Consider the following 26,354-nt stretch of genomic DNA (forward strand, 5'->3'; position numbering starts at 1 on the left):
AAATTATAATTCACTGTGAGATTTTATTTTGTGAATCTGAATAGATCAGAATGGCTACGATAATATAAAAGGTTTAATGGAGCCTGCATGTATGTGTGTGTATTTAAAAAATTATTATTCTGAAAAAGTAGTTGACATGTCCTTATTATAGAGGACATGATATAGGTAATTTAATTTTAAAAATTATTTTGAAATATGTGATAAATTACTCTGAATTCATTAGTGGAAAAGCTGATATTTTATAGCAATTAAAATGCTGTAAGTATGACTCATAGTATCTCTGACTTACTGAACTATGAAAATGGGCCTAACATTGATAGAGCATTTCAAACAGCCACTTTTGGTGGCTTGCCCTGGTGCTGAAGTTTCTATCGCCCCATCATCCTGCGGAAGGGAATGCATTGCCCTTTGAAAGATGAATTTTAACCTACTCAGTGCGCAGCAGACACAGGTCCTGGCCTGGCCTGTGCTGTCCTGCACGCTTGCTTTCCCAGATAGTGATGAGAGCTGAGCCCTCAGCTCACAGGAGAACTTTGTTTCTTCAGCGATGCTAGAGCCTTGAATTGAAAAGGAAAGAATTCAAGTAGGGCCTCTGGCTTTCCCTAATTCTTTCAAAAGAAAAGAGGGAAATGCTTTCAGCTCAATAAAGTACATTGAAAAGCCACAAGGAGAAGGTCTGTGCAAGTGGACAACTCCCTTGCTTTATACATTTTACATACTGAGCACTTTTGCACACACATTTACAATGTTATTGATTGCATGGAAGTCTGGACACCAGCTGCTCAAGTCTGTAATCCTGTCTATTCAGGAGGCTGAGATGTGAGGATCACAGCTCAAAGCCAGCTGAGGCACAAAAGACTGTTTAAGGTCCAGTTAACCAACAAAGAAGCTGGACTGGAGGCATGGCTCCAGATTAGAATGCCAGCCTAGAGAGAAAAGGCTGAGCAAGAGCCACAGAGACTCTGAGTTCAGACCTAGATACCACAATACACACACACACACACACACACACACACATGAGTTTTAATGCATGGTATATTTGTTACAAAGTACTGTTACATTAATATTAATAGAAGGGGGAAAACAGAATACCTAATAGCCAATAAATGTCTCTTCCAAAGTGAGTAAAGTTTTTCTGTTAAGCATATAAGAGATATCTCAAAGCTTTTTCATAGCAGATACTCCTATTCTGACTCATTATGATGAAAAATGCCTTCCCACAGTGCTTGGGCTTTTGCCAGCAGACTGCTTCCTAGCTAGCTGAGCACACTCTCTCAGGAGGCTGTGGGAGCATGACCTTCACAGCCTGTGACCTTGCCTGGCATTTTGTTCTCTGCCTCACCAGCAGGCTGTGCTGCACCAGCTAAAATGCTGAGCAGCTGGTTCTCTTCCCTATCCTGCACTCCCTTTTGGGATCTCTGTATGTTCAGAAGAGGAGATAAAGGACTAAGATGTCCTGAGCAGCACTTGGCTTTGCAGGGAATCGAGCTCAGCACCATCTCCATTGCTGGATTGTCTTAACAAGACAGTGAATTAGGTATTGTTAACCTCAGAATACAGCAGAGGAGACTGGCTCAGAGCACCAGAAGCAGTAAGTCTCAGCCAGATTGTGCTGTTTGGAAAGCTTAAGTGTATTAAATACCCACATCCACAAGGCAGTATGCTGGGCAATGTGGAATAGATTTGAACACAGATGATACTAGTTTTGATACAGCTTTAAACCTAAGTCTTTCACTATTAACCAAGAGGTGCATACCACATTTTGTTACACTGAAAACCTGAGGCAAAATGTAAACCAAATAGCATTTTCAGATCATTAACTATTCATCTTTTTTTCCTCTAAGTGGAAAGAAGGCAAAGCTACATCGTTATGTGTCAACGTCCATTGAACTTTGTAGTATGATTTTGCACGTCATCCCTCTTACTTTGTGCAGCTCTTCAGTAGTCTATTACAGGAGTGACATTTCCTATCCACTTGGTTCCGTTCTGTGTCCTTGGCTGTCTCTAGAGGCTATGGCCTCTAACTTTTCTGTTAATAATTGTAGCATGAAAAAGGGTAATAGAAAAATCACCATTAGATAAATACCATGCAGTGCTGCAGACAAGATCCTTGGAGGGTGGTAAAATGTAGCAGGCACATGTTGGAGAAGAAGAGGATATTTGCATAGTCACTGGGCTGGAGTTACCTAAAGGCTTCACCTGGGGTGTGGAGGAGTTTCCAGATGCTTACACACCTGGCTGTGGCCGGAGGCCTCTTTTCCTCTGTGAGGCTGCTGGGAGAACCCCTGTGACAGGAAGTTGTCTTCCCCTATCCTGAGGAATCCCAAAGAGGGGAACGGAGAATCCACTGTGCCTTATGTCTTGAGCCCTGAAATCACACCCATCATTTCTGCCTCGTTTTAGATACTGTTAAGACCTCCCCACTAGGAAAGGGCATCTAGGCAGTAGCCCAGAAATTTCCCTTTCTCCCACCACCTCTCTCTCTGGGACCTGTCCCCCATGCTCCCAAATTTTGTCCCTTTGTGTAACTTACTCCATCGTTGGTCCCAGACAGGATTATTATTACAGGACCAATAGTGGTAAGGAGAGGAGGCAGTTAACCCTTTCTTACCCTCTTCACCCACCAGGAACCCTTCCTTACCCCAGCCCTTCCTTACCAACCTCTCCTCCCACCCTGGGTGATAAATTATTCAGAACCCATCTGCGAGCTGTGAGATTTGTCCCAGCTTCTAATAGCAATGGTCATATCTCAGTTGTCATTTTCTATTCTGAGTTGCCACCTATTAATGTAGTGTTCATACCTATATCCCCAAGGCCTGGCATAGTACCTAAAAATCCTTGATAGGGGAAAATAGTTTATGGTTTGTGTTTTTTTTTTTTGTGTGTGTGTGTGTGTGTGAGAGAGAGAGAGAGAGAGAGAATGTGTATTGTGTGTGTGTGGTGTTATTGTTGTTTCTGTACCAGTCCTGGGACTTGAACTGAAGTTCTGAATGCTGTCCTGAGATTTTATGCTCAAGGCTAGCAGTGTACCACTTGAGCCACAGTTCCACTTCCAGCCCTTTGGTGGTTAATTGGAGACAAGAGCCTTTCCTTCCCAGGCTGTCCTTCAAATGTGATTCTCGGCTCTCAGCCTCCTGAATTGCTAGGATTACAGGTATGAGTCTCCAGCACCCAGCTTATGTTTTGAAATGTACAGGCATCTAAGACCCTTCTTATTTAACTATTTCAATTTAGGCCTTTTTCTCTCTTCAAACCTGGAGAAAGAGATCTTCAACCTTTTCCTATTTTCTCTTTGTATAAGCAGAAGCCTGGAAGTCCTTTCACAGATGATGTTTTTGCTTCAGGGAGCAAAAGGTTGAGCAAGGCTACTGCAGACTCTGAAGTGTGCTTCTGTGACAAAAAGTGCCAGAAGTGGAAAACACAGCTGGTCACCCATTGCTTGGCATGTGGGAAGTAATGGCCTGGACATTTGGTCTCTGCTGTCTTTTGGCCAGAGAATGGCCCATGGGACTTTGGGCCTGATTTCCACACCAAGTTTTTTTTCCAGATTCTCCTTCCTCTCCCCCTCCCCCCTCCCCCGCCCAGTGCTCTGCTCACTCTGGAAAATAGGCAGGTTCTGCCTCTTTCTGGCAAAACTGTCCTCTTGCAGACTCTTGCTTACCTCTTCTCATTCTAGGTAATTCCACCCTAGTCCTTGTTCACTGGCACCAGGTGCTGTCCACCTTCACACTGCCCAGTTAGCCTGGGATCTGGACTCTGCCTCACTTCTAATCCACACAGCAGCCACAGGGCAAACCTGCCCACTCCCATAGCTGCCTGGCTCCTGAGACCCCAGCCTGACCAACCCTGATCCCTAGCCCTCCATCGCCCACCTCGTCTTTGTATCAGACCATACAAAAGATCTCCATCCATTTGAAACTTTTCACAGGGGTAGACTATTGGGAGAGCACAGGGGTAGACTATTGGGAACCATTTAAATAGGTAGAGAGGCCACTGTAGTGGGGTCTTAGAATGGTAGAGAGATATTGGGCTAACTTGGGAATATATAACCAAGGAGCGAGGTGGGGGTCAGAATGTAGGAAATTACTGAGTGGGTAAAGGAGTTCTTGTGAAGACAGGTCAGGAGTGGACATCACCCGAGAGACAGTAGAGGACAATGATCAGTTGTTGAGAGTGCTCAGATATGGAAGTGAGGTCTCGCTAACCAGGCTCAGTGGGCTTTCTTATGAAAACCAGATTTTATAGGGAAGGACACTTTTGGACCTACAAGGATTAGCAAAGCAGAAGTTTGCCCAAGCAGACATACTTCATCAGGAGCAGAAGTCAGCTTGTTTGGGTGGACCTGTCTGCTATACTTTGTGTAGCATGTTCTATGGAGAGGAAAAAGAGAAAATGAATGACCTACAGAAACTGTCTCTAAAGTGGACATGCCTAAAAAAAGGTCACAGAATTTTCCTATGGAAGGAAATGCATTCATGTTCTACCCCCAGTGATTTCACGATGTACTTTTAGAAAATCAGAATCTAGACTGGCGGGGTAACTTGTCTACAAGCCAGAACCTAACACTGCAGCCGGTATGCTTTCCCACTCGGAATTTAAATCCACCACATTTTGTCATCCAGAATAGAAATGTTTAAATAGCACCAATGCTATGCACTGCATTTCATAGTTCACAGTATTATGGCGCCTACTGAAAAGAATGACAGTCCTTCTCTCTCTAATCCAGATTTAGGTCGGTCTCGAGAGCTCCAGTATGTGTATGTGGACAACAATATTCACCTGAAAGGCCTGCCCTCCTACCTGTACAATAAAGTCATCGGGTGCAGTGGGTAAGGTCCATGTCTCTCTCAGCACTTAGAAACAGATGGACTGCTTTTGCTCATTCTAGTCAATTTTGTCTTTGGCCTGAATAATGCTAGACCAAATATCTTACTGGACCAAGACTGTTGGGCAAGCAACCTAGAACATTGTGTGTAAAATTTAGCTGGTGAACCATAGGTTCAGTCAGTAGTTTATTACAGTTAAAAGAATCTGTACTTACTTTGTTTTTGCTATGGATATAAACAGCTGTATTTATTTTATTTTTTGGTGGTACTGGGAATTCAACTCAGTGCCTTTCACATGGTATAGGTAGGCTCTCTACCACTTGAACCATGCCCCCAGCCCTTTTTGCTTTAGCTGCTTTTGAGTAGGGTCTTGAGTACACCCTTTGAGGACACTTCCATGTACACTTTGCATGTAGCTGGAATGACAGATATGTACCACAACACCAGTTATTGGTGGAGCTGACGTCTTGTTCTCTTTGTTTGCCCAAGATAGGGAGAATATATTGCCTTATCTCTGACTTCAGAGCAACTGGGATTATAGGTGTGAGCCACCACACCTTCCAAACAGCTTTAATTTTTACCTCATGTCATGAAACTAGGTTTTCAGACCCCAGGCCCAAAGTCCAGAGTACCATATTAGGTGTAGCCACTCACTCCCCTAGGCTAAATAGAGAGACATGGTGAAGGGCAAAAGGAGATGTATTCCATGGCAGCCATGGGAAGGCAGCACTCCAGTAATTCTCCAGTCATCTTCAGGAGTACAGACATTGGCTTCCAGGTAAACTCAAAGAATTAGGGGCAAGGAGTGATAAAGTATGCTTTGTGAAGACAGGCTCAAGTCACAGGCATGGCCTAGTTGACCATTAGCTCAATCTTTGTCCCTTGAAAAGTTATTACTGCTTCCACTGGAGGGAGGAGCAGTTTTGCCTTTCTCGACCCAATCAGGAGATGGCATTGCCTGCCTGAGGGACAGTTTACCTTTTGTCATAAGATGCTATTGGTGAATCCTGTCTTTCCTGGAGCCCAAGGTAGATTGTAAAGTCACTGCCTCAGAGAATGGCTCAGATCAAAGGGCGCAGATGCAAGGTAAGAGCACTGAGTGTCAGCTGATGGACAAGGCCCAGAAAAAGCATATTCTGAGTTGCCCCTTACATTCCTTGAGCTATGACTGACATAAAATTATATATATTTAAGGCTATGATTTGTTGATTTGCTACACATGTACCATAGAAACAGTGTTTCCAACACACAAAGTAGAGAAATCAGCATTGCTAAACATTTTTCTTCCTCTGAATTTCATTGCAATGATAATTTCACTAGTTATAACCCTTATGTCACAGACTTTATCAATTGGAAATACTTAAAACTTAACATTTGACATGGTCTTTCAATACGGCTCATGGTTCTAGCAACCAGACATTTCATTTTATGAGAACTGACAGTCTTGTTTTCAGAACAGCAGTAATCTTTCCTCTTCAGTCAGCTTTTAGAAAGATGCCTTCCACCTCTCCTATAATCCAAAGTGTTTCCACCACTACTTTTCCCAGCTCAGCAGCCAAAGGAGCTCCTTTAAGACTATTCCACCAGCATGCTTGACTCGTCCTGTCTTATTTCCCAGATCCTGCATAACTGGCACACATCACACGTAGTTCTGTGAAGAGAGGGGAGGACAGCCATCTCCCATTGGCCACCTCCAGGGAATGCCATACGCCCTGATTGCTCCAGAGAGAGCACCTAGGCATCATGCCCTTCCCCTAGGACTCCTATACACTTGTTATCTTGGGATAGCACAAGTGAGTTCAGAGCCTGCATGAGATGGCTGATGAGAGATTTTTTTTCAGGAAGCTTCTGTGATGTTACTGAAATAGAGGTATAGAATGTGCCCTGATGTTTTTAGGTCAGTGAGTTTTTCCCACAGCTGGTTTCACTGTAGCTGTGATTAACCCTAGCAAGTCCTTGAGAGACTTTTACTACAGCCTAATTCTCCCAGTGGTGAAATGGCCTGAGTGACGGGTGACTGTTGGCAGAAGATTAAGCACCATCAACTAGGTGATCAAAATCAGAACCATGGTGACACTTTTCTTTTTTTGGGGGTCCAGTCGTGGGGCCTGAACTCTGGGCTTGGGCATTGTCCCTCAGCTCTTCAGCTCAAGGCTAGCACTCTACCACTTGAGCCACAGTGCCACTTCCGGCTTTTTTCTTTTTGCTTATGTGGTGCTGAGGAATAGAACCCAGGGCCTCAGGCATGTAAGGCAAACGCTCTACCACTGAGCCACCTTCCCAGCCCCCATGGTGACACTTTTCATTATGCATATTGGCCAGAGTGTAAAATGATAACGATAAGATCATGCCACAGGAAAATGTTTGTGTTTTTTGTGGGGGGTGTTTTTTGAGACAGGGTCTCAACTGTGTAGCTTATCTTGGCCTCAAACTCATGATCTTCCTGCCTCAGCCTCCTGAGTGTTGGGATTATAGATGTATAGGCCACATCTAGCTGAAAAATGGATACTTTACTACAGCCTTTTTTTAAGGAGATCTCTGTTTTCAAGGCCAAAATCCCCATTAGAGGAATTATGATTCCTGCACATTCTGAAATATCATGAGACTAGTAAAAAGATTTGTTTAAATCTTCTTAATTAACCTGAAAGATCACATGAACAAAAGCACGTTGAGGCTGGGGCCATGGCTTGAATGGTAGAGTCCTTGTCTGGTAAACCCAAGGCCCTGAGTTCAAACCCTGATTCTGTCCCCTCAAAAGCACACTAAAGTACTGTGTAACCCCATCTGACGAAAAAAGTAGTAGACGGAGAAGACCTATTGCTGTGTTTTTCTCCTTACAATTTAAATGTACCATATTAGATTGTTTTGAAATAACCTAAAAACACACTCGTGGCTAAAAGACCAGAGCTCTTCCGTTCAAATCAACAGAAACAGCTCTGTGTGAGAAAGATGTGGTTGGGTGGATTGAATCCAGCCTACCCCATGTTTCCTGCTTCTGAAAGTTAGTGACATTTCTACTCAAAATAGGCACCTCTTTCTCCCCTCCCCCCACCAAGGTATGAGTAGTTTGAAAGCATGAGTTATTTGGGTTTTATCCAAATGGCTATTCCACACCATCTACCTACCACACCAACTTCCGCATTCCTGTTTCCATGTCGATGCTCCTTATTACCTCTTTGCTACTAGTCTCTTCCCTGATCACCGTATTGTGGCCACATGGTTTTGTAAGAACCATCTAACCATCGCACCCGTGAATAAAAGCCCTCTCAATGTTTAGTTCTGCTAGCATTCTTGGAATCCTCCTCCTACCCTTTCAAACCCTGGTCCCTCCTGCCAGCCCTCCTGAAACTGCAGACAGAGCCCTAATCTTCCGTCCTCTGCTGTTGCCCACGCCCTGTTCCTCCCCTCACACATATACAAGCCCTGCTGGAATCAGGGCATTCTCCCCTGGTCCTGTGGACTCTGCTCATCCGTTCTCCACCCCACATCAGAGCACTTGTGTTGTAATTCCTCTCCTGAGCAAAAGGGGTCATTTCAGTTTTTTCCCTTTTGAGGGGCAGGGACAATACTAGGAGCTTGCTAGGCTGGTACTTTACCACTGGAGCCACACTCACAGTCCTTTTATGTATTGGTTATTTTGGGGTCTTGATTTATGACTGATCCAACCTGGACTTCAGGCATCCTATTTGTGTTCTCCTGTCTCTGGGAATGACAGGTATGTGCCCCCGACAGTAGTGGGGTTGAACCCAAGGCCTTGAAGTTACTAGATTGTATCAGACCCACTTAGCCACACCTCCAGCCCTTCATTTTTTTGGGGGGGAGGGGGTCCTGACACTCTCAGCTGGCACTATACCACTTGAGCTATGCCGCCAGACTAGCTTTTTGCTGGTTAATTGGAGATGGAGTCTCTTTTTTTTTTTCTGCCCAGGCTAGCTTTGAACATTGATCTTCTAGATCTCAGCCTCCTGAGTGTAGTTAGGATTATAGGAGTGAGCCACCAGCACTAGGCTTCATTTGGTTTTTGAATCTCAGTGCTCTGCAGCTGTGTTCTGATGGAGAGAAGCAAGGAACAAATGAAAGAACGTTTAACAATTGAATGAATCCAGGGTTTCTGCCTTCCAGGCCTGTGCTGATGTATCATTGCTGGTTTTGCTCAGGGTTAGAGATACTATCTTAGATCATGTTCACAGAGCCAAGTTTACTGGCTGGTTGGCCATCTAAGAAAAATATCAGAACTTTTAAAGGGGAGGTAGAGTGAGACCAGACTGCTAAGGGTTGGTGACCGAAAGAACAAGGACATCTCTGCCTTCTGGTTATGGGTGGCTGTAGGCAATGGGCCAAACTCGGCCAGAATCTTTTTCTTTACTAAAGTTATTGTCTGCCATTTGAAATATTTGTGGGCTTTGCTTTTGCTGCACAAAACCTCTGTTACTTTTTTTCATTAAATTTGAAAGATTCCATCAGCCTCCATTGGGAAAAGGTAGCAAAAATGAGGAAAGAGAGTTCTCAGAGACAATCTCAGCTCCTTCAGAGCCATCCCTGTTGGAAGTGCCATGACTTAGGTTCGGTCTAACAGACAGATGTCTCGTTTCTGAGGTGGGATGCAGAATGGGGCCCAGGACAGCACGTGACCACAATGAAAAGCAGTGGGCACTTGAGTAGTCCCACATTCCCAGACGTGGGTGCAGCCCCTTCTCCTTCCCCTGGTCCTGATAGCACTGGATGTGTCTCTCTGCAGCTGTGGTGCCCCCATCCAAGTGTCTGAGGCGAAGCTGCTCTCCTTTTCCTCGGGGCAGCTGACCGTCTTCCTTCCAGCCGAGGTGAAGGCCATAGGGACCGAGAAAGATCACGTTCTGCCCCTGCAGGAGCTGGCCATGAGGAGTCTCTATCACACCTACCACATGTTTCTAAAAGGTACACAGGCTTCTCTTGCGTCTCTCAGTGAACAGTCAAGTGTGTTTTATACTGCCTGGCTTGGCTGACATCTTGTAAAACATTTTTATTGTGGTAAAAGATATGTGACACAAAATTTACTATTTCGTATAAACATCTAGTTAGGTGGGATTATGTGTATTCACACTGTTGTGCAATAGAATTAATTTCCTTCCTCTTCTACTACTTCTCCTTGCTTTCTTTAAGTAGTTGTACAAAAGAGTTACCATTCCACAAAGTAGTTTATGAGCACGCTGCATCTTGAACAGTGTCATCCCTTTCATCCTTCTCTCCCATGTCTCCCCACCTCACCCCCTTCTCTCAGTTTTCTTAATTTTGTAGGATGTGCATCAAATTTTGTGAGACTATCATTTGGCTCAAGAGATCTTCCTGCCTCAGCTTTCCAATAGCTGGGCCTACAGGCATGTAACACAGTGCCTGACTGGACCTTTCAATATTTTTAGTATTTTTTCAATACTGGTCCTTTTGTTCCTCGCCCCCAAACACAGAATGTATTCTTTGCCTTCTTTAAATATACTTACTGAAGTTAAAACCATACTTCAGTGAAGGAAATGAGCGTGTAGAATCTGTACACACTCTACATGGAAGTGACCCTTGACCATAAGATCTTATCCTTAATGCAAACTCAAACATCTCTTCAACAGAGCAGAATTGTCCCTTGCTGTCTCCTCACATCTGAGAAACATAAGAACCTTAGGTAGTATTGCCCCAGTGTGCCAAGTCTTGTTTTGGAAAGAATTTCAAAGCACATGTATTTATAGTATTGTGGGGCATATATCTAAAATACCCCAAGAAAGCACTAGGCGGGGCTGTGGGCAGCTCAGTGTAGATGTTCCGTGCTTAGCATGTGGAGGCCTTGGAATCAATCCCAGCACCAAATACAGGGAAGTATAAGGCAGTATTATTAAGACGAAATTTCTTATTAATAAAAAATACATTTAAGTGTTTTTAAAGCTACCAATGTTTTGTCTTTATAGATACTCATACATACATGTATATACCAATATACATGTCTATAAAAATGTACCCTTCCAGCAATATTGAGTGTAAAGTTGTTTTTAAAATGTAAGCAGAGAGTATAAAGTGAGACAGAAATGGAGAGATAAAGGAAGAGCAAATGCAGCAGTGATACTCACTGGACACTGTTGAAAATGAACTATGCAACTGCGGTGAGAGGGAAAACCTGGGAGAAGCTGGGGAAGAGCAACCGGTGATTGACAAAGCTGGACAGATGTAACTGGTCACAAAGATGATGAGCATTTCCTTCTCGATGAAGATCTTTGGTTTTGGATTTTACCTCAATATGGACATTCCTGTCTCTGCAAGGTGCTTACCAGCATAGCCTCAGAGTAGATTTATGTCAGGATTGCATGGTTGTAGGGATGTTTTGCTGCCGGCCACATCCCTTCATGTACCTTAGACCAAGAATGCTCTGAACCCAGGGGAATGAGATGCAGAAAGGTGTGGGTCCTTTACATCCATTGTCCTTGGCGCCCACGTTTCATTTATATAGAGTATATGTGAAAATAGGTATACATAATATTATGTACATATCATATATAATATTCTAGCCCTAGTTGATGATTGATTGACAGGTAACAGTAGATTTAGGGTAGTTCAATGGAAGTTAGCGATAGACTTCAGACCCGGCCTCTCAGTTCTCAGTCTCTTACAAAGGCTTGCAAAGCCCTGTCTGGATAAATTGATGCCTTTTTGATCCTTGTTCTTAAAGACTATTTGATCTTATTCTTTTCTTGACTCTACCTCAGGACAGCTTCTGGTTTCCCTTCAAAGAGGAGATTTTCATTTTCTTTTTGTATGAAAACTGTAAAAAAAATCTTTCATTTCCTAATAATGTCAGAGTTTTATTGAATGCCTATCAGATAACAGAATTTTCAACACAAAGTACTTTTAACTAAATAGTTTTACAAAGGTTCGAATAAACTTATTTGGTAGCGAAGAAAAGGATTTGAAAAAAAAAGGTCTGGTTTCAGGGAATCTTTTTTTTCCAGTCATGTGTGTGTGGTTTTTTTTTTTCTTGTGTTCCAGATTTGAACTTCTTGTCTCCGATCTCCTTACCCAGAAGTCTCCTGGAGCTGCTGCACTGCCCCCTGGGGCACTGCCACCGGTGCAGCGAGCCCATGTTTACCATTGTCTACCCCAAGCTCTTTCCCCTGAGGGAGACGCCGATGGCAGGGCTGCACCAAGGGTAATCACACTTAAGTGGGCACCAGGGTTTATGCCTGGGCGAGGGGTGCAGCATGGGGAAAGAGAAGGCTGAGCATGAAAGCACAGTTAAATCTGCAGCCTTCAAGAAGTATCAGATGCTTCCCGAGGTACAGCTAAAGACAACAAGTGCACATTTCAGCATTACAAGAAAGCTAGACTTCCTTTATCAGTCGTACACAAAACCAGCTTGACTGTGTTCTTCAGGGTAGCTTGTTCTTTGTGGGAATGTTTTCCTGCCATGCCCCTGTTCACAATAGTCTAGGCAGCAAGGATGCAAGAAAAATAGTCCTTGTATAATGGGCCGCACCCAGCCCTTCTGGTTAGTTGCTAGCTGGAAGAATCTGAGCACACCCTGTACACACACGTGCGTGCGGCATGCTCATGCCACGCTGTTTCCTGGCATCATGCCTGAGTCTGCTGAGAATGCTCACAAGTTAAACCCCCGTGTTGATTCTCGGTTAGAAAGAGAATTCCTGACAATTAAACCTAGGGCCGGGGGTGAAAACTCCCCATGTGCATGCACCACCTTGGTTTATCCATCCTCAAATGTGTGATTGTCTAAGTGGGAAAAATTTAAGGTTTGGGGGGAAAAAGTCATTTAATACCTCATTTATCCCTTAAATGTAGTATTTGGGGTGAGTCTATTTTCCAGGTAACAGAACTCTATGACTCTTGTCAGTGTTAACTAGTCTTTCCATTATGATCAGTTATTTTAGTTAGTTGGAATTGTTTTTTTTAGGGGTTTTGTTTTTTGCTTTGTAGTTCATGCTAGCTTCAAAGTCTTGACCCTTCTGACTGCTTCCTGGGTGTTAGGATTGCAGACATTTATTACTTTGCCTGGCCTCATTGTGATCATTTTTATGGAAAAATTTCCAAAATTTTCCTCATTCTTTTTTCTTTTCTCTTCATCCTTTTTTCCCTTCCTTTCTCTCTCCCTCCCAACTTGCTTCCTTCTCTCTTTTCCTTTTTGTTTTCCCAGTGCTGGAAATGGAACCCAGAGCTTTGTGAATACTCTTACCTCTGAAAACACACACACACACACACACACACACACACACACACACTTTTCTTCATCTCCCCAGTACAGTCAGTGTGTGCAGCATTCATCAGGGCATGGACTTTGCTCCTCACAGGCCTGGCTCTTCCTCTGTGAGAGCTTGGGCAGGTGCTGAGCTCTGAGCTTCAAAATGGGGGCAGTCTCCTGCATGTTGGGGGCCATTGCGATGAGTCACAGATAAAGAAGGCAAACACCTTATACATAATAGATTTCCAACAAGTGGGTTACTTACTCCTTGTCTATACCTGCTTCTTCTAAAAACTGTGTTTATCCTTTTCTTGCTCTAGTTAATCCCATTTGGTACGGTTTCAGTTCCTGTTTCCTACACACAGGAGCCATATTCTGAACCTTGGTGCTTGTCTTGAGAGAAACAAACCAACCCCAGACTCAAACTCAGAATGTTTGTCCTGCTGTACAGGTCACTTCTCAAGCCAAATGTTTGGGATTTTCCCTGTACACCAAACAAGCCATTGGTCCTGCAGTGGGAGACTGATCCAGGCCTCCAACCCAGTTAGTTCTGACACTGTCTGCCTGTGGGTAGCACAGGTTCTCACCCTGCTCCCCCATGGGGAGGTTAGTAAGAGTCTCTGAGCTTTATCCCTCCATAAACAGGAGGAAGATAAGAGATGTCTACTTAGCCCTTTGTGGATTCACAGCCATCATCCATGTGACAGGCCCTGGATCATTGTTGAAATACCAAGAAAATGCTGAGGATTCCCACCTACCTGTATAGCTTACAGATGGTTTATTTCTGATTTTACTGTATTTGTAGCAAATGAACTTCATGCTTACAAGATACCACAGAAAATCTTATTGAACTGTACCTTCTTCATGTGATAATAATTATACACTTTACTATGGAAGACATTTCCTTACTGCAAATAGGAAAATGAAGACAAAACAGGGTAGTCAGAATGCTCAGTAGCCAAATTCTAAATTTTAAATAGCCGTTTTAAAAAATGAACTTCTGTTTTTCTTTTTGCAGTAGAAGGGTTTGAATTCAGGGCTTCTTAGTTATTTTTTCAAAAAGGGTCTCACATTCTTGCTTAGTATGACAGTCCTACCTACCTGTGCTCCATTCCCCAGTATCTGGAATTATAGTCATGAACCACTGTACCAGCTTAAATTGGAACGTAAAGTAGAACCGTCCAATGAAGTCATTTTTTGTTATCTTTATAGAAATGTGAGCACCATAATTAGCATTCGCATTTCCCACTTATGACTAGAAATTAGGTATGAATAAGCTTGGATTGTTTCAGAATAGAAATATAATAGTACTAATCTGGTAAGATGAGTCTATTGAGTATGGAGGACTTGGGCAAAGTGCTTTTGTTGGACAAGGCCAGACCGCCTGTGGGTGAGGCAGAGCTGAAATGCCAAGACATGGATGTCTGCTGGGTCTCACACACACATTATCATTTCAGCCAGCAGACTCCCATATTGGCAGGGAGACCGTGTTCAAAGCTGAGACTTCAGTTGGCTATGATAGTCTTTAAAGTACTTCTTTTATAACTGAAACCAAAATACTTGAATTTCCAGGCTGAAAATAAAATCAGTCTTTTCAATATCATCAACTCTAAAAAGTTTTGATCATATTATTTTGGACTTTTTGTAATATATTCAACTTAGTTCTCATTGCTTGTCATAAACTAATATATTATATCAGCTAGTATCTAAATTCATGTGGACATCTGGTATTATTTTTAAAGGGAACATATTGAATATTCTTCTGAAATACCAAGTTCCATGGAAGTGTTAACTTTTGTCCTAAATGTAATGCAGAATGAAGGAAAAAGTTATAATACTTTGCATTATTTTTAAATCTTCAACTGCACGTAGCAGAGAAAAATGGCTAGTAAGTTCATGACTTGTATCCTCTACACATAGCACACATTCATTCTGACAACTTTATTATTTGTTTATTAAAATAAAGAACTTCAGATGGATACAACCAATTTTTTTTTTCTTGTCAGTCATGGGGCTTGAACTCTGGGCCTGGGCTCTGTCCCTGAGCTCTTCAGCTCAAGGCTGGCGCTCTGCCACTTGAGCCATAGCACCACTTCCAGTTTCCTGGTGGTTAATTGGGGATAAGAGTCTCACGGACGTTCCTGCCCTGGCTTTGAACTGTGATCTTCAGATCTCAGCCTCTTGAGTATCTAGGATTACAGACGTCAGCCACTGGCACCTGGCACAACCAATTTCTTATGTGTCCTCTCATGACCGAAGCAAGAAGGAAGGGGCGCCTAGCCATCTAGTACCTCTTACGGGGAGCTACTTGATCTATGAGAGACTTTAAATTCTAACCTTATATATTCAACAAGGATGCCCTTTTACTCTTTCTTTTTGATACATATTTAAAGGGATTAAAAAATCTTTTGCCTAAAATTTTATACAGATTAAAAAAAAGAAAAGGAAAGATTGGTATAGGGAAATATTTCTGATTACTTGAAAACCTTTTACAATGGATTCCACAAAAATAGGCGTGAACTGATCTGATTTTTGTCAGTCAGTCATGGGCGTGAACATTCATGTGTCTATGTATACATAACACATATTTAAACATCTGTATATATGTAGAAAAAAATTTAGAGGACCCATACAACCCAAGTAACAGTGGCTTCCTTTGAGAAGTCTCTAACTTTTGCAACGGTATTGCCTTGGAGATCAAAACCATTTTTAATTATTACAACATTAGGAGGCCAGTGGTTTCCTGTAACAATTCCTCTCAAGTTACTTGTGAATGGCTGAGAAAAAAACTCACCTTCTCCTCTGTTAATGCATCTAGTCAGCCAGTAAACACTGTCCCCAGCCTGTGATGGGGCAGCACCTGTGGGGAGATGGAACCGTGGACCGCACTCGGGCAGCTTTCAAACCCGGGATGACATTGCCTGGTTCTTTGAGGAATTTCTGTTAGGGTTTTTAAAAAAGAAAATATGTATGTATGTACATATATATATATATATATATATATATGTATGTATATATATATATATGTGTGTGTGTGTGTATATATACACACACATAGTCTTTTATTTCTAGCTTCCAGGCCAGCACGCTAACATGAGAACTCCAGATGTTGAGTCCTTGTGCCTTGTTTAGAGACTTTAGACAGCGTGCAGACTGTCTTGTTCTTACAGTTTCTTTTCATCTTCCAGAACCAATTAGTACTCCCTTCTCTCTCTCACTCGTTGTTTACTTTTTACCGATCTCTACTAGGGAATTCTTACCCAGTTTAGTTACATGAAACTTCATTTTTTCCTTGCCCTTTCCTTTGGGTGCCCATTACTTTTCTTCCTATGAAACCAAGTAATACCAGTGACAAACCATGTGCATACTTGTTTGGAGTCATCGTCTGCTCCCCACCCCCACCCTGCCAGGTCAAAATTTATTCATTGACACATTTTTAGGTGGCTCAGGATATGTCCCATAAGTAAAATACTGCCCTGCCTCCCGACAAGTTTAAGTCAGTTGTTCTTTACTGTTTGTTCCTTAATGTATCATTCAGAAATTAGTTTTTGACATCTACTGTGTGCTATACTATGCACTGGGTACTGCAAATTCTGATATAACCAAAGCACATTATTACACACACACACACACACACACTTTTCACTCCGAGAGTCAGCTGACCAACCAAGAAGGAAACAAGTATGTGGCATGTTAAGCCTTTCCTACACACAGAATCTTCCCAGAAGAAGTAGTTACCACTAACTTAAATGTCTCAAGCAGATACAGTAGACTGGTAAATGAGTCTTCCCTAAGTTCATATGTACACAGGCATGCAATTTCATCTGATCAGCTCTTACAAATATTATTTTTCTTTTGGCTTGAATCTCTGTATGAGTCAAAGATATGCTTTTTTAAATTTTTAATCAGGAAACACATTTGCAGGGGAAAAAAATCCCACATTTCTTATGATATTTGTGAGCTCCAATATGTGCCAACAGCATTGTGATTTGTTCTTTTAAGGAACAGTAGTATTTCTGTATTTTAAAAGCGAGCTCAAATGCTCTTTCTTCTGCCTTGCCTGTTTGCTTAAAGATTTCTCAAGCCACAAATGTAATGTCTGATGTTCTTTGTGGACTCAGCCTCTTTTTTTTTTTCTTAACAGGAGACCTTGTTGCTAAGCTCAAAGTTTCACCTCTAAAACTCACCTCTGAGACCACAGGGTCTGGATTTTAAAGGACTTAACCCGCACCAATTCATCTTAAGGTGGTAGATTTGTTGGTATACTTGTAACAACTCAGATCATTAATAGAGTAAACAGATACAGGCTGTTATTAGATGAATTTCCCCAAAGCAAATAATGAGTCCCTAGCCTTGGGATTTCTTTGTAGCAGAGATATGATACCTCAGGTTGCACACATTCACACACGCACACACATACACACACACACACACACGCACACACACACGCACACGCACACACAGCAACCAGTATCCTAAAGAGTTGATACTGATGCAATAGGCATTATCCTTCAGGGAGGGTAAACCCTATTCCTTGTGGACCTGGCAGCTTTGCTTGGAAGTTTTACTTTTAAAAACTCATTGGTTCTAGTAGCTGCTGAATCCTTTGGTGTATGAGTGGTTTAAGTGTAAATTTTGCCTTGAAAAAAACAAAGCAAAACCAAAACACAAGGAGAATTGAGTTTTGTCAGCTAATCCTCTACACTCCATTCGCATTTCGTATCTGAAGTTCATTTTAATTGAGATTTATCCAAATATATACATACCCTGATGTCTGTTGCATTGAAAATTACCTGCTGTAGAGCTGAGTGTGATAGTGCATGTTTTTAATTCCAGCACTCAGGAGTCTCAAGCAGGAGGGGGGTGAGTTCAAGACTAGACTAGCCTTGGGACTGTCTACATAGACAATCATGGTGTGCCATTTGCAGACAAATAGTTTTTCTTCCCTTCCGGCTTGTGTGTCTTTTACTTCTCTTTCTTGCTTAAATACAGTGGTTACAACTTAGTGCTATGTGGGCCGAGGTTACGCTCTACTGCTGAGCCATACCCCCAGACCCTTTTTTTGTTGGTCGTGGGGCCTGAACTCTCGGCCTGGGCGCTGTCCCTCACTTCTTCAGCTCAATGCTAGCCCTCTACTGCTTGAGCCACAGCACCACTTCCATTTTTTTTTTCCAGGCTCTTTTTATGATAGTTATTTCAAGATAGGGTTTCCTGCCCAGTCATACACCTAGACCACAGTGATATTTTTCTGCTTTCTTCTAAAGCTAGGATAACAGGTATACGCCACCATACTCAGGTCTGTACGTTGAGACAGAGTCTCTACCTGGGCTGGCATGGAACTGCCATCCTCTGGGTCTCAGCTAGGAGTGATCCTGGGCCACCAGTGAAGGCAGACTTGAGAGTAGGCAGTGGAGAAGCCTGGAAACATGCAGCATAGCAAATGTGTGAAGCTAGCAGGGGATGCGCTTCCCCTAACCAGAGTGGGTCTGAGGCCCCCAGGGAGCTTCTGTTCAGGCATGAGTTTGAGGGGATTCTGTTGTTACATTGAACTGCGTGATCCAATTCTGAAATTACTTCTGTAAGTAAACACATCTGTAGGATAAATTCCTTAAAAGTAGGTTGCTTAAGCTCTCCAGTACAAAGGTGGTGTTGATAAGTTAGTGACATTTTCTGTTGTACAAGTGTTATAATATACTACAAGTTCTGTGATTGCACTGCTCATTTTGATAAGCAGGATTCAGAACAGACCATGGAAAAGGCTTATTTTTCCTGAGGTGAATGTCATCTAACACCAAGAGTGAGCACACACCATGCACACATGTGCACATACCTGCTTCCTGTTCCCTGCTTTAAAAGGATATTTCCATTTTTATAATGCAGTCTAATGACCATGCATAGTTGGTTATTTTGTATGTATGCTAGTACTGGGGCTGGAACTCAGGGTCTAGACACTATCCCTTAGCTTTTCACTCAAGGTTAAAACTCTACCACTTGAGCCACAGGTCCACTTCCAGCTTCTTGGTGGTTAATTGGAGATAAGAGTCCCACAGACTTTCCTGCCCAGGCTGGTTTTGAATTATGATCCTCAGATCTCAGCCTCCTGAGTAACTAGAATTTTAAACTTGAGCCTGTACCAACACCCAGCCCTAGTTGTTTGTTTGTGTTTTTGTTTTAACAAAGAAAGTGTCTCCAATGGCAAGAATTCAGACATTTCATTTTTAAATTATTTTTATCATATATTAGTTATACAGTGTGAGAGGGTATTCATTATAACATTTCCATATATGCAATCAGTGTATCCTGATCAAATTCATTCCCTGTGTCCCTCTCTCTTCCCCTTTGTAAAACAATTTCAGCAGGTTTCCTTGTTCTCTTCTCACTCATCAGTAAGCTACTTCAGCCATATTAATTCTCACCCATCATCTCCCTGGGTCCTCTTCTCCCATACCTGCCCCTCCCCAACTGAACTGTTCTGTTTAGTATCAGGCATACTCTATACTGCAATCAGAACAGCCAGCTCTATTGCTCTCTTCCCTCCTGACCTCCCACTCCCCCCCAAACTCCTATTGATCAACTGCCTTAATGTATTACTTATACCATCTCCATACACCAGTGCATAGTGTATTTTGAAATAAAGAATCCAGCCTTTAATCTCACACTAACCCTGTTCTTCTTCCCCCTCTTCCCTTCCAGGAGGACAACTGTCAGTTTTGTGGCTTACTGCTGTTCCACCCAGTGTCTAAAGACCTTTGACCTGCTGGGCTGATGAGCGCTTCAGAGCGTGGGAGAGCTGGCAGCGTGGCACCGTGGCTGCCTGCGGGTTGCACATGCCACGAGAATCCAGCCAGGCGCGACTGGGCCCTTCTTCCACCCTGCACTGTCCACCGCAGGGGCCACCAGAGCTCTCTGGAAGTGTCGTGACTGGGCTTCCCAGCAAAAATGCCTTCCCCCTTCCCCCCACGTTGGAATATATCCTCCCCCAAATTAAGGACATGTTGTCTTCTGTGGTTTTTGTTTTCCTTTTAATGTGAGTGTGTCTCATATGTAAACCATTCAGTTGTCAAACCTCCCTACATCTAATTTAAGGCAAGTCGCAGTCCCTGAAGAGCTCTTAATTCAATACTACAGCCAAATTAACTTTTGAACGCTATACCTTCAGTGACACAGCACCCCACCTCACCCCACCCCTTTCCCCAGAGGATTATTTCCCCTGAGAGATTTTTTTCTCCATGTTTCCTCCAGTGGAAACTTGTCAGTTCCCAGTCTCAAGTCTCTGCCAACCCCAGGGTCTCCCCAACCCTAGAGCAGGGTGGAGTCCCAGAGCCAGAGGCAAAGCTGGACTCCCCTAGTGGAGAGCGCCCCCTGCAGGGCCCCCCTCCAGAAGCCCTTCTAAGGCTGACAGGGTAGTAAGAGACTTAGGAAGGATTTTTACGACAGATGTTGATGATAATGAAATACACCCATTATTTAAAAAGACAACAGGAAAACAAGTTTTTAAATTGTTAATTCCAGATAAGATTTTTTAATATATAAATGAGAACTTGGAGGCACATTTGAGGCTTTAAAAGATCTACTTCTTTCTAGAGTTCAGCACTTTCCACAAAATAAGAAAAGGGGAAACACAACAAAATAAGATCTCCCTGTGCTAGTTAGATGAGTTTATAATTAAATCTGTGTGACTTTTGAGTATTGTTACATATGAAAACCTGACCTCAGCTTCTTCCACTACTGCTTTCCCCCCAGTGAGTCTAGCCTCGGTATACACATTTACTTGTGTGCTGGTAGATAAAGTTGTCTTCATTTTGGCCCTCAATTCCTTATTTATGTAAGATACTGTCCAGATACCACTAAGAAAATTCAGGAAAAACAGGTCCAAAATCAGCCATGGATTTTTGAAAAGAAAAAAAAGTCCATAAAAGAGAAAAACAAGCGCACGGGAGCCTCCCACTGCCCGGGGGTCTTGCTTCTTACAGAGGAGTCACGTAGTCCATCTTGCTTTAGAAGGATGGAATTTGAATTTCAGTTCTCCTTTCCTACCACAAGTTCATCTGGTTGCTGGGAAATGATTCTTTTTTTTAAAAAAGTGTTATTTTTTTGTGATGCAATTTTGTATAAGACAAGACTGGTAGAAGCACAGGGAAGGGTTGCTTGGTAGAACACTGATTTTCAAAAATGTTCATGCTCATCAAAAATGTTGGTGGATGATATTTTATTAGCTGCCCTAACTCTTTTAATGGTAGGCTCTAAAAGGGCCAAAAATCCTACATAGTTACTGACAGACGTGTGATCTCTTTGCAGTCACACCATCCGCTGCCCGGAAAGCAGACTTTCCACGTAGAATGGAGGGCACAAAGTTCCCAGGTGTGCCAGCTGAATGTGTGCTGTTCTGACTTGCTCTTGTCCCTTTCATAGGTTGGTCTGTTCGGCCTTCACATTTCAAAGGCTTGGCATATAATAGGAACTGAAGGTCAGTATCAAAATGGGCCACTCCTTTCATCCTTAGGAGTAATTGAAGTTTCGACAAAACTCCTGCATGTCTGTAGGTTGGTGGGTGAGACATGTGGCGTGGAGCTTCACAGGCGTGTGCTGAAGCTACCCATCATGCAACAGGAAATACAGTGCTACAAGTATCGATCGCTGGCTGGAAGGTGGACCATTGGGATATTATTTCTAGTTAAGAGCATTGTAAAGATTGCTGGGGGCCGGGGGGTTCACTCACCTCACAGTAAAATATGGTCTGTTGTCCTCGCTATCTGTATCTCAGTATCACTCAGAGTGGAGCCACTGTCTAAAACTTACACTATATCTGCTTTGATCACATTTATACATGAATGGTTATTTATAGATTACTGAGCTTGAACTATGGGACAGGAATGTCAATGGTGGCATCTTTACTATTTTAACCAAATTTGTTTTGTTGGAAAAGAGAGCATTAGATGTTTGGGTCAAAGCAAGGAGAAAATTGGCCAAAAATGTCAGAATGAATGGGAAATTATTAAAGGCTGCAGCAATTCGAAACATATTCATTTATTCAAGAGGAATGACCGTGTGTACAGTAAGCTTTATGGTGTTTTAACTTGTGGGAGTCTTCCCCCACCCCCTCCCGGCCCCACCGCCCAGCTCTACTCCTTGAGACTCGGCAATATGCAATGAGCTGAAAAGCAGCATCCTGGAAGCCGCTGGAGAGAATTCATTTCCAAGAGTTGTCATTTGATCTGTCTGGCAGCTCCCTGAAGATCTCACTGGTGAAACTGTATTTATTTTACCGACCTGGAGCTTGCCAGGTGTGAAGAGGCGTTTTCCTCTGGGATCCTTGCCTAAAGGACTCAGACGATTGATTAACATGTGGCTCCTGGAAAGCCCTGCATAACCTTTGGGGCAAACAACGGCAAGCCCACAATTGAGGAGCTGGGGAGGATGGCATGCAGAGGGATTTTGATGAGCTCTGACATTCCATGAGCATCAGGAGGCCTTTGCACATGCCAGGAGTTGAGCTTGCTTGGGAGATGCCTGATGACACCCTATGCTCTGACCTTGAAGCAGAAGATAAAATCAAAGGCAGAGCCATCACCTTTCTGGCTGAGGGTTGAAGGTGTTCCACCATGCATGTGGTCTCAGCACAGACCCAGAGAGTTACTGGTTTCAAGTACGTGAGCTACATCCCTAAACTACCTGAACAGATGCATCAGTGTCCATGTATTATAGGTACAGCACAAATCAGGAGGGAAGGAAGTATCAGTTCTGCAACACATTATTTCTCAGTGCTCATTTGGCTTTGGTTCTTGCTAGGCAGGCACTCTACTTGAGTTACTCTATTGGCCCTTTTTGTGTTAGCTAATTTTTGAGATAGGGTCTTGTTTCACATCGAGGCCAGTCTGGACCACAGTCATCCTCTTTGTACATCCCTTTGTAGCGGGGATGATTGGCACTGTGGCCAGTTATTGGTGAGAAGGAGGGCTTTCTGCCTGTGAGCTTTTTCTGCCTGTGCTGTCCTGGAGCCATAATCCTCCTTATAAACAACGTATCATAGTATAGTTATAGGTACACACTATCATTGCCTGGCTGTTGTATTACTTAATGTTCTCACACCAAAAACAAAAGCGTGAAGCATGCAAAAAAAAAAAAAGAATAAGTGGGGGACTGGACTACAGATCCAGACACTGGACTTTTAGAGACTTTAAAACAGCAATTTCAAAGAAAAGCCTTGTTGAAGAACTAAAGGAAGTATCAAAATGATGTCTCACCAAATAAAGTACTTAATGAAGCATACCCAGGACATAGAATTTAGGGGCCCACAGGTTCTGGAATCTAGTTCTAGTCTCACTTGAGCTTTCTATTTCTTGCGTTATGTGTATACACCTCCTCGACATTGGAGTCCAGTTGTTTCTTTTTTTTTTCTTGTTCAAGGACAGCCATTCCTCCACTTCCATGGAGTCCAATTCTTGTCATTTTTTGGGTAATATATTTTGATATACAAAACTATGGCATCTAGGGCCTGCTAGCCCTATCCTGATAGGACTTGTAGTACTGGTTTATCTCCCCCTAGAGGAGCATGCTTTGCAAATTACACCTGTCATTTTTTTGTCTCTCTCATCTGAAAGGGAAAGAACTCACGGTTCCTTCATCTTGCTGACATTTAGATAATGTAGCATTAAGTAGGTGACTTTTCTTACCTCCAGGCAGAAACAAGCTACACACAAGATGTTCTTATAAAACAGACTAGAATGCTCAAAAGTCAGGACTCTCTGGTCTGACTTTATGCACACTTTCTAACCTTTTCTTCACCTAGTACATTGTGAAAATCTATACCATCCATGAATACTAATGTATATAATCACTTATTGCATACTATTATTACATATCTACCAACATTGTTTAATATATACTATACCTGTATGTGTAATGTATTTTAGGCTTACTTTCTCAATTCTGTTGTATTTAAAATACCTTTTTTTCCAGTTTCTTCCTCTATGTGGTATCAATTTATTTGAGGAGGCAGATGGGAAATTAATTCTTTCATATTCAAGTATTAGAGTCATACAGCTGTTACAAATACAAGTTACCAGTAGCTCTTTTGGGTCAGAGCAGTCTGGGAAATTTTTATCTTTTTATTTAATGTAAAATTCATTTGTGGCTAGAGATTTGAAATATAATTTTGACTCAAGATGTGCTTTTATTTGGGTTCAGCCACGCACAGTTTTGAGGAAGGGATTTCTCAGAAATGATCCCCTCGTCACATTGTATGAGGACAACAAAATGGGATGGGGTCTGATGAGCTAAGCTTGTGGTTAATGGCCAAAGTTTATAAGACACGGGATCTAACATTCAGTAAAGTGAGCAGTGTATCGAAAGAGCTGTATAAAGCCAAGGAGAATATGGCAGAGCCAAGAAGCAGCAGAAGGCCCCAAGGCACTTGCAGAAGAAGACACCACACCCTTCAGGAGTCTTTGTGGTTCAGGACTCTGCAGGATGAGGGGCTGTGAAGAGTACAGAGACCAGAAAGAGCTGGAGGGAGGAAATACCACCACTCCAGAAAGAAGGCATTGCATGGAACAAATGAGCGTAATTACATGTGCCTATATTTCCTTGCCATCCTCTTGTTAACAATATGCACCCTGCTTGGTGGAAGAATATCCACCTCTAAGGAAAGCCATGCAATGGATTAGAACTCCTGAGACTCTCTGCCTCTACTGAACCACAAGTGCTACAATCCTCTGCACCCTGACTGTGCCAGTGTGGGCACTCACCTGGCAGCAGCTCAGAGCAATCCATATTGTGCCCCTTCCAGGAAGGACCTGAGTTCAGTGTTAGAAACCTATGACTGCAAATGCTTAGTGAGCATTGGGAGATGTGGGAAAGCCCTGAGCTTCTTATAGGTCACTAAAGCAAACCCTAATTGAGATTCAGAAGGAACAGTACTTGATTCTTCCTAAAAAAAAAAAACCATCCCTGAATTTGCAGGTTTGGGCAAAAGGGGCAAAAAGACATGGAGAAATACTGAAACTCGCTCTAAAGGCAAAGAAGCAAGAATCATCTGATACCACAAATATCAAAAGAAACAAGAAATAACTTGATTTCTTGTCTGTGCCTGTGGCCACCTCCAGGAGTTGTCTCCACATGCCATCTTCCTTTGGGACACTCATGCCTTGTCCCATATCTTTGCGTGGATCTCGCTGGTATATCTGAATTGGCAAGCCTATCCCAGGAGGTGGAAAATTCCTCAAATAGAATTCATCCTGCCCCACCAAACCTCACCCTGGGGTTTATTGCAGGATCTTTCTGGTCGCGTGCGAGACTGGATCAGCTTGACTTCAGCTGACATGTTCTCAGTGCTGTTAGATGGTTCCTGATCATTGTATAATCACAGTGTAGTTACCTTAACCAGGAGTCACAGGCTGTAATTTCCACACTGCATTTTTCATGTTACCAGAATCTTAAACGGGGGTTTTAGACCCAAACTGCAGGAGTCCCACAGGGACTGTATATACCAAATAAAGTGACATGGTGAAAGGCAGAGGAAGGGGACTTATTACATAGCTGCCAGTACCTCAGTACATCTTCAGCTGTCTTCGTGAGTTCTGGGTAAATAGAATTGGAAGTAGGAGAGAGAAAGGTAGACATAGTCAAGAAGGCCCAAGTCACAGGTGTGGCCAGAGGTGGTGGCAGGTGGTCTGATGGTCTGTTGACTCTGGATTGCTCAGCTGGAACTTTATTGCGTTAATGTCTGGCAGGTTGGTCCAGGCCCTTTTCTAGATTCCAGGATGGCAGCAAGTTGACTTCAGGAGAGAACAGCTCAGGACAAAGAACACAGGTACAAAATGGAGGAGACTGGGGAGCCTCGACTTTACCCTGCTGTTAGTTAATTCATGGACCCGAGTGAAAGAATCAGTGTTTCTTTTTTTTAAAGTAATTTTAAGCTCCTCTTGCAATTTTATACAGAAGGATCCTTCTAGAAAGGTCTGAAGATTTCATTTGGACTTTAATGTCATGTTTTTCACTGGAGCCCTGACAATCCATTCTAGAGCATTCGTTTGAAGACATGCCATCTGGTACCTCATTTGAATCAATCAGCATAGCTGAACACATTTCAAAGCTTTAGTTCAGAGCCTGCTGGCTCTGTGTGTGTGTGTGTGTGTGTGTGTGTGTGTGTGTGTGTGTGTGTGCGCGCGCATGCACACGCGCATGCATGCATGTGCACTATATTGGGGCTTAAACTCAGGGCCCAGGCCTGAGTTCCTTAGCTGTTCCTTAGCTTTTTTTCACTCGAGCCAGCCCTCTACTACCTGAGCAACAGTTCTACTTCTGGCTTTGGGTGGTTAAAT

At 42.9% G+C, this 26,354-nt stretch overlaps 1 protein-coding gene across 2 annotated transcripts in view; it reads left to right on the forward strand.

The window, feature by feature from the left end:
* Positions 1-20,020, forward strand: part of Lrrc28 (leucine rich repeat containing 28) — a 62,710-nt gene extending 42,690 nt beyond the window's left edge. For both annotated transcript variants that reach the window (XM_013012188.1, XM_013012189.1), the window contains exons 7-10: positions 4,727-4,829; positions 9,565-9,740; positions 11,829-11,988; positions 19,726-20,020. In XM_013012188.1, coding sequence (XP_012867642.1) covers positions 4,727-4,829; positions 9,565-9,740; positions 11,829-11,988; positions 19,726-19,798 — 512 coding nt within the window. In that variant the 3' untranslated portion in view covers positions 19,799-20,020. The remainder of the gene's footprint in view (positions 1-4,726; positions 4,830-9,564; positions 9,741-11,828; positions 11,989-19,725) is intronic.
* Positions 20,021-26,354: the final 6,334 nt, after the last annotated feature.

This window comes from Dipodomys ordii, unplaced genomic scaffold (genome assembly GCF_000151885.1).
Source record: "Dipodomys ordii isolate 6190 unplaced genomic scaffold, Dord_2.0 Scaffold15, whole genome shotgun sequence".
In the NCBI taxonomy this organism is placed as follows: domain Eukaryota; kingdom Metazoa; phylum Chordata; class Mammalia; order Rodentia; family Heteromyidae; genus Dipodomys; species Dipodomys ordii.